This window comes from Zootermopsis nevadensis, unplaced genomic scaffold (genome assembly GCF_977971745.1).
Source record: "Zootermopsis nevadensis isolate Lab colony 2312 unplaced genomic scaffold, Znev_1.0 Znev_ptg000029l, whole genome shotgun sequence".
In the NCBI taxonomy this organism is placed as follows: domain Eukaryota; kingdom Metazoa; phylum Arthropoda; class Insecta; order Blattodea; family Termopsidae; genus Zootermopsis; species Zootermopsis nevadensis.
The window spans coordinates 1543247-1557789 of record NW_028259161.1 but is presented as its reverse complement, the minus strand read 5'-3'; the positions used below and the strand labels follow the sequence as shown (position 1 = coordinate 1557789).

General features: G+C 42.4%; 1 protein-coding gene across 3 annotated transcripts in view; it reads left to right on the top strand.

The window, feature by feature from the left end:
* Positions 1 to 14543, top strand: part of Wnt2 (Wnt oncogene analog 2) — a 76990-nt gene that overhangs the window by 35361 nt on the left and 27086 nt on the right. For all 3 annotated transcript variants that reach the window (XM_022086048.2, XM_087358320.1, XM_087358321.1), the window contains exon 2: positions 614 to 843. In XM_022086048.2, coding sequence (XP_021941740.2) covers positions 614 to 843 — 230 coding nt within the window. The remainder of the gene's footprint in view (positions 1 to 613; positions 844 to 14543) is intronic.

Below are 14543 nucleotides of genomic sequence, written 5' to 3'. Positions count from 1 at the left end.
ACTAAAGTGGAAGCACAGAGTTCTGAACAGGTTGTATCGCGCTTTCTTCTACAGCCACACGACTTCTCTTTGGTTCACATTCCAATGTAAATGAATTGCAGCATTTTCTTTCATCTCCTGAACCGCCCTGAGTAGCTTGTAAAAATAACACGAATCTCTTTTTATAACAGTTGCTGTACATCTGGCTATTTGATTCCGTCATTATGTATGAAAATGGCTTTCCAATTAAAGTGAATTATAGTCATGTTGGTGATATAAATGCGTCCAGAGCATCATAATCAAGGCCAACTTAAAGCGATTTCCACCCGCGGATAACATGGGTCACTCTCACATTCCTCCTTCGATACCTGTCATCAGCAACTTTACCAAATCAGTTTTAAGTACGGGCTTACATACGCCTAGATATAATAATGTGCATAATTATAACTATGACAAAAATGTGTGTTTATGGCGTTAGCAACAACATTTATGGTTAGTGTTATTGATGTTTCTGTAATCGTTATTGAACTAACACGAGGTGTATGTATTTTCTTTAGTTTTTTGAAGTACCAGGATGCTGAACAAAGTTTCATAACGAACGAAGAGTTTGATCATGGCTTCGCGTTGCTTTCAGGGTGATGTCCAGCGTCGTGGCTGCTCTGGAGGCCCACGTGATCTGCGGGCGAATTCCCGGCCTGACGGCGCGACAGCGTGAGATGTGTCGCTCTTCGCCCGATGCCATGGTCGCCGTAGGGGACGGTGTGCGCCTCGGCACTGTCGAGTGTCAGGAACAGTTCCGGCACCGTCGCTGGAACTGCTCCGCCATCGGAAGTGGCAGCGTCTTCGGCCATGTCGTAGTGGTCGGTGAGTACTTTGGCATCACCATGGTTACTTCCTGGTACAGGCAAATAGTTCCAATTCAGTGCCATGATATGTGATCACGTTAAGTTTTAACCTTTTTCATGGTACGTAACGGGTGTCTTAAGATGGCTGTCTTCTGGTTTGTAGCATCGTGAAAATCTCAAATCCTACAAAGAGATATCTTGTTTAGAAAGACTGGCCGTTTTGGTCTTTATTTATGCTGTGTTTGAGATCAGCAGAGAAAACGTGCTCGGTAATCCTCGACTTCTGATACATCTAATTATTCTGACTTTTGAACTAGAGTTTCTGCGTCACGACATAATTAAATTCTAAGAATACGGCTTTTAAATAAATATACCAGCTTAGAAAGAAATGAAACTGCAGGTTCGCTTTTTCGTTGAAATAACCGGATAATGTAGCCAGTCATTAAATTCTTGATTATAGTCATCTTGATTATGGTCTTTAGGTGCTTACCGTAAATTTCACATATTTCTATGTTGTTCTGCCGGCTGTTTGAGGCTTACGCTAGCTGAGAGCATTTTAGCCGGGCTACCATGGTTAACACGAGCATGCACTCTGTATTTACTGCTCACGAGCCAACGAAACGGTGTGCGTCAGTTACTTGAACCAGCTAACTATGTTATTTGCTGCATAATGAAATGTAAACTAAAGCTACAAATTATAACTTTCGTTGGACGTGCTACAGCTGCTGTGAAATTGAAATGAATGCAGGTATTCAAATTATTATTTCTACATTACACGGACAAGAACACATATTGTGTAGCAGCATGCCATGTACAGTAAGTCATTCGCTGTCACATATAAATGAATATTAAAGAAAATTTATACATAAATATATTTTTACGTATGCGAGGAGAATGTAACAACTAAGTGTCTGGATGTAGGCCAAGAAATCCAAGCTTCAACACCCATAATACCACAGCTCACACTGTCCTAAGCCAGCTTCATCCTCACAACCGAATTTTCTAAGATCCGTTTTAATGTTATCTTTTCAATCTGTGTTACCAGAACTGTTACCATCCACACCGCCACAAATTATTTCTCTCACTGTTTCCTTACAGTTTTTGGCCGTCCACTTAAAACTACTCATCTCTTTCTCGGTATGTTTCTATAAAATATCCCCACGAAATTTCTCTATGCATAACTTCACAATTGAAGCTACATGGTCACTCTGTTTATTTACTTGTGTTGTATGAAACGACGCTGCTAGTAGCGAAAATTATACAGCGTCAAAAGATATGATGATTAATGAATAACGAATTATACAGGATATGGAAGGAAGCGGTCGTGACCTAATGTATGGTAACTTACTATCCCGACATATGCCTGGAGTTAGCGAGGAAACCCAAGTACACCCTCAATTAGGATAGTCGGTCTCCGGACCTAAATTGGAACTCAGGACCTCCCGAATTCGAAGCAGGAATGCTAATCACTCGTTGCAACGTTTGATCGAATCCCCTACTTAGCAGTTGCCTGTATGAATGGCCATGCTCCTCGTTATTCTCACGTTAGTCCGTGGTTACAAGTGGACCTGTCGTGTTCAAATTTTCATAGTTACGACGCTGCAGTTGTCGTTCGTAATAAATTGTGATTAATCCAGCATATTATGACAACAAAATTCAACGTAAGTTAAACCATAATTTAAAGCACACAATCAGGTCCTGATTGTGTATCGTGGTGCATGTAAACCATTTTGTTATGACGCAATAAAACGGTTTCTAGATCTGGATTTAATAAAGACGACGACCTCGGCCAGGAAGGGATTGGTGTGGCGTGCACACCATGCCACGGCGCACCGTGACGTCTAATTTACGACAGTCACTTGTTAGTGCGCAACAAAGCCAAGGTCTAAATAAAATGTACACGTGACAGTTGCGGCCAGCGGCTTCAAATGTCGGCCGTGTCCTCTACCCTGCTGCCCCTAAACTGTTGTGTTTTATGATGCATTTATTTTAAAATGTATTTAGTGGTTAATTTAGTTTGCGACTCTACAGAATTAAATGTAGCTGCTTCCTAAGTTGATCTTATGAAACGTCTCCACCTCGGGAAACTAAGTCGAAGGCTGAATGCACTGGTGATTAGTCTGGGAGCCTTAGTGATTGTCTCTGGTTTGGATGACTGGTGTTTGACCCCAGACAGGGGCCGGGGATCTGTCTATTCGCCAACACACCCAGGCCGGATCAGGAGCCGACGCAGTGGGTATCCTACTGTTTCCTCTGAATGTAAAGCTGTCCACTTACCTTCATCTAGTGCCGATTTTGAGAATTAGTAGGCCTTTACCTCCATGTTCCATGTTGTTTATGATGTAGTTCTTAAGCACAGAGGCACCTTTACAAAAAAAAAACCCGTTAAAGGTCAGATATTTTGGAACCTCGTATTGACATTCAACGTGTCTGATGCTTATTGTTTATAGTTTATTTAACAGTGCTTTTTCAGTAGTTCAGGCTGCACGGCGTTGGCACAGAATGCTCGTTGTTGCAGCACTTCTTAAGATTAATTTCTGCTGTCCTCGTATAATTAATTTAGTCATTTAACGCGCTGCTGTGCGCCACTGTGAAAGAAGAGAACGTATTTGAAATAAAAGAAACACGACAATTCATGGAGCAACTTTCTTCTGAATCTGAGACAGTCGATTTGTCTGGCCTGCCGGACACCACAGACTTGTTCTTATGTATTTTTTAAACGTGACTTCACGGGTTCGCATCGTCGCCATGTTTGTCCTTAACGAACCAGAAACATTTTACACGGTTTGTAGTCTCACACAATAGAAAATTTCACGTAGTAAACAAAGCGATTTCACCTGATATGGTTACCGGATCGAAAGAGTGTGGGGTATTAGCCGTGTTACTACTCCACGTTTAAGCTTAAGCATGAGAAGGGTAGGACATTTACCTCACGAGGGGAAACAAGAAATACAATCGAAATTTATTCTGGCCCTAAAGAGAAGTGAGATATAGGATGATAATAGTCAAAGTTTGGGTTAAGCGATCGGAATTATATTCCAAACGCAAGCAGGAATTTCTTTCTTTCCCGCATTACCGGCCTGTCAGCTTCAATTGGTGCCGAGGATGCTAATACTTGGAGCTTTGCCTCCACACTCCCTTCTTTACTCTTAAGTGAAGCATAAGAAAATTGGCTTAAATTTATCCAGAAATTTACACCGGTGTTTGAACCCGGTGTTATGGGTTTAGACCAGCTGTGTGCAGTTGCCTAGGGCGGGATGTGATGGTCGAGTCTCAAGCGGCGCTCCAGACTTGTTCTCTGATCTCTGTATGCTTCTCTGATTGAGTTAGCCTATTTAACGAGTATTAAAATTCAAGCACATGTACAGATGAAGAGCTATGTGTCCGTAAAGAATTTCCTTCATGGCCCCACACAAATGCATTCGTTTTGTTTTAGCTGAGAGGCCTGGGGAGAGATACGAGGAGGAAGTTCTAGGTTTGAGTCGGTGTTATGGGTTTAGACCAGCTGTGTGCAGTTGCCTAGGGCGGGATGTGATGGTCGAGTCTCAAGCGGCGCTCCAGACTTGTTCTCTGATCTCCCGGGAGCATATCAGATTTTAATACGTGATAATGTCTCATGCCGTTACGCAGTGACGCAAGCATCGCCCAGTTCCGGGATAAAGGCGAGCCCTGCGTGTTTGTTTAGCTACGGTGTTTACTTAACTCAACGTGATTTGTTTGAATACAGTCTTCAGTTGAATACTGAACAAAGTATTACAATGTAAGGGTAAGGGTCTGGAAGGAGGCGATTATGGCCTGTTTCAAAATACTCGCCCGACATTTACCTGTGTCTCGGGTTCGATTCCCGGCGGTGCCCGAATTTATAACTTGTGTTGGGCAAGGCCGTGGTCTAGGCAACACGGAGTTTTCCTCCGTGGCATCCCAACAATTACTCCATTCACACACAGAAGAAGGCAATGGCAAACCACTTCTGGATCATCTGCCAAGAACGTATATGAACAGGTCCCAGTCCGAGAAAAGGATGGAGGGATCCTGTTCATATGGACCTGTCGTCAGACAGAACACTGAATAATAAAAAAGGCTAAGGAAGGCAAAGAAGAAATTCAGATTGAATGGCCGGTAGCTCGATGAGAGGTGATAAGAACCTCTTCGATAGTGTAGTCTACGGCGTCTAACTGAGAAGCAATCAGTCCTGCCGCGATGGACCTCTCTAGAGGTGAAGTGCAGTTGGTGGGAGACAGAAGTTAGCAGCCACGTATTATGCAAAGCGGGCCCCCAGTTGTAAATGTCTTTCTCTCATTTTCTATTTAAGTGCTTCTCTGTGGCATTTTGGACCCTCAAGCTTTTAAGTGAGACAACACAGTCATCCAGTTCAGTACACGAAGAAAATAGGCTTCTCACGGCGATGAAGATGGCGATGATTCTTCTGGGTCGTCTAGACTGTTTGGTAGTTACCAATGTTTCATTTAGAGATACTGCCTCGGTCTTCAGGGCGACAGGATATCGTCAACTAGAAACTGTGTTTTAAGTCTGTTTCCCCGAGTTTATTCCAGCTACTTTGTAAATGCCTACCGCATTATCCCGAATGTCTGTTTCTTATAAATCCGTCGACGGCAGTAGCGAAAGGAACCTTAGATGATTCTACTTTTTATTGCTGAAACGCATTCAAACACATAGGCCTTTGTCCTGAGCTGGATTTGCCTGCTCTGAAAACAGAAGCGGTAGGCTCATCCGAAACGCCTACAAGACTACAAAGCATCACAAACCGGAAGGCCACAATCCGGGCGTAAGCTTGCTGGATGATGACTCCGTGTTTAAGCGAGCTAAGTTACCGGCATTTCGGGAATTCTGGCTATCGTATGTCGTAAAGGCGGAGTCTTTTCCCAGCATTTTCATGTAGAGGGTACTAAATAGTAGCACCAACAGCTACGCCATGAGGCTCGATAGCCTAGATCTTGCTAAAAACCCGAGAGGAATCCCATAGGCCTATCGCGTGACTTGCAGTGGTCGAGTTTCTCATGAGCGGGTCAGCGGCAGTAGTTTGCATAATCCAGCGTCGTTTCTTTAGACTTAAGTCCCATTCATTTTCTGGTTTATGGCCTGTTGATGCAACTGCCTTTTTTATTTTGGTGTGGGGATTTGTTTAGATCTTTTATCTCCACGAGCTCTGCTTGGCTAGAATCTCCGGTCCATTTCAAGGCTGGGAAGATCCCAAGAGGTCTCCCTTGCGCCATTTTTCCACGATATTCCGAAAATCGTGTTCTGATTTGGTTACATATTTGTATTTAAGCGTCATAAATAACACACCTCGTTGTGTCGTAATTAAAGAGTAGCCGTTCCCAAAGCCTGCATGGTTACGTCTGTTAATAGAGCATTTCCTTGTGTCTCCATGGCTACAGAAGAGAAAACAGTTGCACGTCAGTTTCTTTATAAATTAAATGCTTTATTTATTGTTACTAACCTTTATGGATACGTAAGGTCGTTATATGTATAGAGTCCACTTTCAGGTGATTTACTGTATTGCTTACCAACCTTACAGAGCTGAATGCTCCAACAGTCCATGTCCCTTCACTATGAAAGTATACTCATCCATTCACCTATCCAACTGTGTCTGTGTATACGCTGCATCAACCTACTACATACATATGTAACTACCCACTCAGCGTCAGCGAGCCAGCCATGTATCTGTCTGTCTGTCTGTCTGTTTGCCGTCTGCGTGTTTGTTATATCAACAACTATCTGCACACCCAGCGAACCAAATACAGGCTTAGGCTGTATATGATGCATGCTCTTTCATGTAAGTTTATAGTTGATCAGCTGGTCAGAAAGTCCTCGGGTCCTCAGAAGGTTCACCACAGTATTCACAAAATCCGCTGTTGGACCGTGTGCTGAGCCAGCTGAATCATATCCACTTCCTCACTGAAAAGGATCTCGAAACACTCGGTAAGCGAGATCAATGCAGTGCCTTACATCCTGTGAAAAGCTTTGTTTGTGAGCACCTAGATTCGTCTGAATGTTAGTGAGAGTGGTGGGAATTTTATTCCGGATGCGGGGAATTTTTTTTTTTCCTTTTCTGAAAACTGAAGCCAGAGGCTTGGAAAACGATGTAAAACACAGGCTTAAGAACGTAGTTCCATACGCCACTCTTCTTCACATGTATACCGCGTAAGCAAATATGTTTGACAGAAAGGTGTGGAGGTTGGAATCATCCGTCATATTGCGTTATGGATACAGCCCACGTGGTGACTCAGCCACACGTCTGGTTGCTAGGAAACCAGCTGTCATATTAACGTAATTGTTACAATCAAATACACTAACGTTGCTCAAGTTTTGGTTACACTGGATCCGTCTTTCTGCATGATTGAGCTCTGCTTTACGATGTTACGAACTTCGGCCGGTTTTGCACAAATGCAGGAAAACATACGTCTATCAGGGGACCCAACAGTACGTAGGTACCATTCCCATAATTTGTCTGGAAGGAATGAATAAAATAGTGAAACACCTCACTCAGGATAGCCGGTCTGCGGATCGAGATTTGAACCCGAGACCTTCCGAATACGAAGCAGGAGTGCTAACCACTCAGTCGCGACGTTCTGTTGACCACGTTTCAACTCAATTTTGAATAACTTATAACATTGTCGACTTATATATACATGTCTTGGTCGTTAATGAAACGAATGCTAAAGATTATGCTTTTATTCTGACTTACCTTAATAGACGTCAAGCCATAAATGTCATCTCCACTTCTCGGAGCCAGTTTGCTCCAGTTGTGCAGTCTGCCCGGCATTTAAGTAAGCAGCGCTGATCTTGGGATACATAGAGGCAGTCAACTTCACACTTTCGCTGTGGGGTCCATGTCTCACTGACAGCAAGCAGTCTGTGCGTGGCACTGCATCAGTTGAGGGAGGTGCTGTGTGTTGGCCGCAGTTCACCTACAGTAGTTCAGAACATGTCAATGCTCTAGTACAAATAATTCTGGAGCAGAAATGTGCATGTTTTTCGAAAAAAAATCAAACTAACATCGGTTATAGCCCGATCACCGAAGTTAAGCCAGCTTGAAATGTGCTTCGTGCTTGAATAGATAAGGCTTGGTAGCACTCTGTGTCGCCGGGTAATCATCTTTTTCTAGGAATAATGTTTAAAAAATTGATTTTAGAGCTGGGCGGCCATAGTTCGCATCCCGCTTCCAGACTAGCTAAAGGTCCGCCCTGCCTCCTGTGCAATGGGTATCGGCGATTTTTTATCCAGGGTTAAAATGTTCGGGTGCCTGAAGCTAGCCACAGCAGCCTAGGCCAAGGACGTGCGGAGGTACGTCTTCAAGGACAAGGATTCTGATGCCAACTCGAACACACAGTTGCGATGAAATGTAGTGGGTTGAGCTGGCTGGGGACTGGACCCGGAGTCCAGTGGGATAGAGGTTTATCCCGTCGTGGTGTAACGGCGGTCGATTGGCCATGTGACACGACTGGTTGCTAGGATACCTTTCGCTGCAGAGTGCCTGTTGTCTGCGCCTCTCATCTCGGAGTCTGTTATTTACAGTTCAGTGAGAGATACAAATTTGGCTGTCGGTTTCAGACTGTTTTTCCTGAATGTAGCTTTGATATAGCACTACAAACAAGGAGCCAGCGAGCTCTGTTGATTTCAGTATAATTTATAACCTCATTAATTAAGTAGTCGACTCGTCGTGATTTTAATGTAGGTATTATTAATATTTAAGGACTTGATTTGCTTCTGGTCACGTAATAAAAATACGGTTTCATCACATCGATTAGCAGACTGCCTTGTAACTTCTTTCTGCTGAAGTGAAGAATGTTAGTTTTATTCATTTGACATAGGAAACTGAGATTCGGCATGATTTAACTTTACGATTTTTACGACGTCCTCTAGTTCAGTAAAACCACGTGGTCAGTCTCGCGGCAAATGCCATCATAGGGTGCCTCGAAATCGTTTTCCTCTCATTCCGTTTCTTACCGAGCGCCTCATTTGCATTCGAGTCTTGGCCAGTCCAGCGACTGTAATTATTGATTCAGATACATAAATACGTATGTCATCAAGACAACTGTGATATTTTATATTATTACGACATGACATATTTTATCAGCAGGCGCTGCTTTATGGTTCAGCGGATTTTTGTCACATATTATTACTACCTTAATTATCACTTATATTGCAAATTATTTATTTAACTTATTCTGTTATTTTGTTGTTTAATATTGATTATCATTCATTTCTTCATATGTTTATAGTTATGCACTATTAGTATATTTTAGTATTTTTTCTGTGTCCTTAAATTTATATCCATTTAGTTAGGTGGAGCGCGGCATTTGTTCGGAACTGGCATGTGTTGTTAGGTTCACAGTTTGGCTTTTATAGGTTAGGCGAATATGTTTCTACGCTTCTTCTGATCTGATGTTTAGTGTTGCTCAGACATGTGCGTTGCTGTTCTTAAACTTGTGCACCCGCGAAAGAGGTTCAATTGATTGGGTCAAATCAAGCAAATGCAGCCAGAATTGTAGGCGCCTCATACCCGCCTCCTCCTAGGTTAGGTTTAATTGTCCGTCAATGAGTTGGCTAACAGCACATTGCGTTCAGCGCTGGCTGACGTTAATCCGTTCATAACGAACCGTAAACGTAGAATTTTCGTTATTAAAACAAGCGAGTAAAATAGCGTTAGTTGCAGGCTTAGCCATTGCAGACTAAATTAGAATATCCTAAGAACATTTCATTAGCAGTGGCTGTACTGACAAGACTTTTGCATATAATTATCACACTCCCCTCGAAATATCGTGAGGGTGATAAATCAAGGAGGGTAACATTTGTGGGGCATGTAGCATGCATTGGAGAAATAAGAAACAATTACTTAATTTTAGTCGGAAAACCATAAGGTTAGAGACCACGTGGTAGTCCAAAACGGAAGTAGGAGGATAATACTGAGATGAGCTTTAAGGAAATTAATGTGAAGCTGTGGACTGGATTTATTTGACCCAGGATACGAACCAGTGGCAGGATGTTGTGAGCACGGTAATAAAGCCCGGGATTTCATAAAAGGCGGAGTATTTGTTAAGAAACTGAGTGGCTGTTACTACCAGTCTCCCATTCGACGCTATATAGTCTGAGCTACTGAAAAAGCATCGTTAAATAAACTGTAAGGAAATACTAGGTTTCCAAGGACTAAGCTCTAGAGTCGGTCGGTCCGAAAACAAAACAACCCTCGCAACCGCAAATAATTACAGAGTTCTGTAACGCGAACGTTTCGTGACAACTGTCGCCTCTTCTGTCGGACAGAATCTGACAGGAATAAATTTTAATAGCTACTTGCGGTCTTTTTTTGTGTGTGTAATCTGGGTTGGTCGCCCTGATCGTGGGCGAATTGCTTAGTTTTGCCATTTGCTGGGAGGTCCGAGAATAATCAGCTTTACTGGCAACTCCATTACTCTGCCGACATGAATGCGCATATCTGGAGAAATTAGAGTTCTGAGCAGTTTCCATCAGCTCATTAAGATAGCGTTTGAGCAGAACTGAGTGGAGAAACGGCGTGGCGTGGGGCTGAGAGCTAGACCGGCGCAAGAGACTCCTACCTGTTGGTCGTCCCTGCCACTTACATTTTAATTCCTTGCATCCCAGCAGTTTTAAGCAAAAATGTACTATAGCTCAATTATGCTTTAAATGTTGCCATGTGATCTTCCTAAAGCAGATAAGGAGCATCAGGTATTAGTCAAGATCCGTATTTAAGAAGCTGATGGTTGCTGAAATGGTCAAGAAGTTCCCCGCTTTTTGCAAACCAAAAGGTGCATTACAGTTTTCGCAACTGTTCACCATTGCGCACTGTCCTGTAAGGCCTGAGTATTGATGGATGACATCTGGGGAAAGTTCGCTTCTTATACCACTTATTTGCTTGTTGTAATATGAACGCTTTTAAGAACTTATAGAATTTTATTTGAACTTGATGTAAAGTAAGGATTCTAGTAGCCGATACGGATCACAAATGTACCCCAAAATCTACCCGACGACGTTTGGTGCAGAAACGTCGGTACCAGATTTTATCAGAATTCGATGAGTAGTTTGGAGGGTTAAAAATCTGCTGACGGACATAAATTGTATCCCCTTTACGCGTTCATTTCATATTCTTCGCGTACAGAAGAATCCCAAGACTGGGCCGTCTTGTAATTTCCTCGAGGATCCCTGGTACAGTCTGATGTCGTGTCTCAGGATAAGCTGCTGAAGTTTCTCATCCACACTGACCGGCTGAAGCATCTGTCGCCCTGACCAGGGCACGACGCAGCACAGTGAAACAGAACTACTGTGTGACAGACAGACAGACAGACCATTAGCGCTATCAGTGTATACCGGGTGGTCGACAAGATACAGCACTCCGCCATGATGGATCGAAGTGCATTTATTTTGTTAATTGACTTCTCGTCGCAGAATTGGCAGAATCGGTCGTTTTTCTTTGTGGTTCTCGTTGCTGCTTACGGTTCAAGCCTCATGTGGAAGCATTTCTGCTCTTCAGTACCTGTACTTAAGCGTAATAGATTAATAGCCTTGGAAAACATTTATAGGCCGCGTTCTTTCCGCGGTACTGACAGAATGAAGACGACGTTACGTCATGTACACGTGCAATACGAGCATAGAACGCGTTCAGGTACGAAGTCAGAAATGGCCACTTGGAGATAATAATATTAAAGTGGACCTTAAGCGGATGAGCAGTTGGCTGTCAAGTTGGCGTGTGTGTCATTTGTGTCAGCTAAGATGGCTGTACCGGAAATATAATTGTTAGTATCAACTGCCTGTCAGGTTCTGAATTGAAATGGTTTATAATAGGGTAAAATAGTCAGTTTTTGATGATGTACTTGGAATTACTTCTGACATTGCACAACAAAGAATAGAGTTTGCAGAAATTTTACGATCGTGGAAATGTGCGACTGAAGTTGTACGTATTCGCCCCACGTCAACTTTTGCATAATATATTTACAAATTTCACACTTTAGAACCCTGCGTTTGTCACATGCAGTTTCATGTGAGATCATTAGGAACGCATGCTGCACGTTGGGCTGGGGTCAGTAGGTTACCACTTGGGCGTTAGCAGAGCGTCGCGCACTGTGGGACGGAGCGGTTGGTGTGTGTCGGGCGATGCCGCCTGGGGCGGTCACGTCTTCGATACGATTTGACGCCAAACATGAAATACAAATGTATTTGTAGGCCGAGCTCTGTCCTCATATTGCACGAATCTGTCTGTTCTCAAGAGTCGTGTTATTCCCTCTAAAGTCGTATGGTGACTATATGTACCACTTGTTTTAATAATCACTTATTCTGAATTTTGCCTACAGTGCATTTACTGGTTTGATATGATTCCCATAAACATTAACAACCAAGTGATTTTTTGTAATGGAAATTCGTTGTTAATTTTTTGCGATAGGATCTTAATTTTTAAATATTATGCGTTTCGGGCTTAAATAGTTGAATATATACCTTCATGGATCCTAACATGGCGACCGTGGGAACTGTTACCTAGATATCGGATTAACATCTGTACCATTCAACGCAGCAGCCACAGAGCTTGTAATTTCTAAACTTAGAATTGCCAAAATCTGAATTAGTATGCATTTCATAAATGTTGGACTGTCGACATTAAAATGAATTGCCACCCGTCCTTATGCCCAAGTGGCCAGAGAATGACACTGCCTTCTGAACACAGTGTATCGTATTTCATCGCTTTATTTCTAATTTGTGATCACACATTACAGTCTTTATGGCCATTTTACTGACAATATTGCAGGTACAAATAAAATGTTGTAAGAGTCTTAACAGCGGTCATTACACGAACATTCTCATATTTTATGTTCTGCAACATTCAGCTTACAGTGCTAATTCCATTATTTATATCCACCGTCAGTTATGGCTCAGTGGACGTTTTGCACAAGTCACATCAGGTGGCGGAAAGGTCAGGCCTGTTCGCATGTGCATCACTGACTAATGCCTCAAATCATGCCCTTTCGCTTTTTTCGATGACGTCATTCAAGATATTATTCAAATACATCTCAGAGAAATAAATTGCGAAATGAACGGATTTGTACATCCACTTGGTGGACTGTCGTCGTGGGCTTTTATGAAGATAGTGGTCGATGTCCATCTTTCACAGCGACAGGAAGTGTAATATTAGAAACGGCATGACATTCGACTGCTCAAGAAAGATTTGTATCATACAGTTAGTTAGTTAATAACAACTCTGAATTTGAATTGTTAGTCTTAGTGAAGTACATGGCGGCCAGAGGGGATATTTTACAGTGGTACCAACATGGCACGTGTCTCACTAAACATCTGAAACGTCTTTCCAAATCTTCTCCAATGGTCGGAGTTATAGTTTATCTGTCTTTTAGAGTAAGTAAAAGGAATTATTCTGCCAATAAATTACTCAATATATCGATTCACTTAGTCCATATCGTGTATTTTTACTGATACCATATCGTGTATGTGTTTCGGTTTCAGATGATATCCTTATGCAGTAAAACCTGTCCCAGAAACGTAATGTAAGCTTTGATTTCATTAAACGTAGGCAGTGCACAATGTTCAGTGTAACTGAGGTATAATCCATCCTCACCGATATTTGAAGAACTGCTGTAAGTTCTATCGCGATGTTGAAATTGTTTAATATATATTTTTGATGTCGATTGATAAATATAAAAAAATCATATTGACCTCCCAAGTCGGGGCAGTGAGCCCAACCGTGTTAACACGGAAGAGACTCTGTGATGCTGATTTAAATGCGCTGCCACCCGATGGGTTCGCATGACTTCGGTCCATTAGAAGCAAGTGTTAACGGGCGGGTGGCAGCCGGACACACACGCTGGTATAACAGCGGGGACCTCGTGTGAACACGGCCTCTAGAAACAACGTCTGATATAATTTACGTCTTCCACGAAAATCTGCAAGGAGTTCACCAGGACGCTGTGGACTGCTTTCTAACTATTTGCTTTCAGCGTTACCAACATAACGGCGTTGCGAACACTGGAACTGTTATGTACGCTGTGGCGTGTATTCGGGAGGTACGTACTTTGAATTACATGCTGATACAGCATATAGGACCATAAAAATTATACCGACATGCTTTGATTTCCACATCCTCATTCCAAAGCTCATCTAAACAGTATTTAAATATTCAATTCTTAGCTCAACAGAAACACAACACTTCTCCATTACAACGATCGATTGGTTAACGCTGTTGAGAGAAATAATCGCTGTTTATTTTTAGAATCATACGAAACCCATAAATACATGCAGTGGGCACAGTACAGAGTTATAGGCTGTTAAACTACGTGGTACATATTCTTACCACTGGGCTGTAAAGTATTTAACTAAACTGATTGATAATCTATGCAGTGCAATATGTGTCGCTATTTTTGCTTATTGCTAAATTCAGAAACGTTTCAGTATGTGATGTCCTCTTCTGTAGATTAGTTTATGTGCCCTCAACACCTCTGAAATGTTTTATTTTATAACCTGAAAATGGTTTAAATTTAAATCATATAAAGATTTCTGTCTTCTGGGTTGTTGCGCTGTGTAGTCTGGTCGATGTTTACCAACGTTTCAGAGGTCATTGCTGCCTCCGTCATCAGGGTGATGAGTATGAAGATATCCGTCTTCTGGGTTATTGCGCTGTGTAGTCTGGTCGATGTTAACCAACGTTTCAGAGGTCATACTGCCTCCGTCATCAGGGCGATG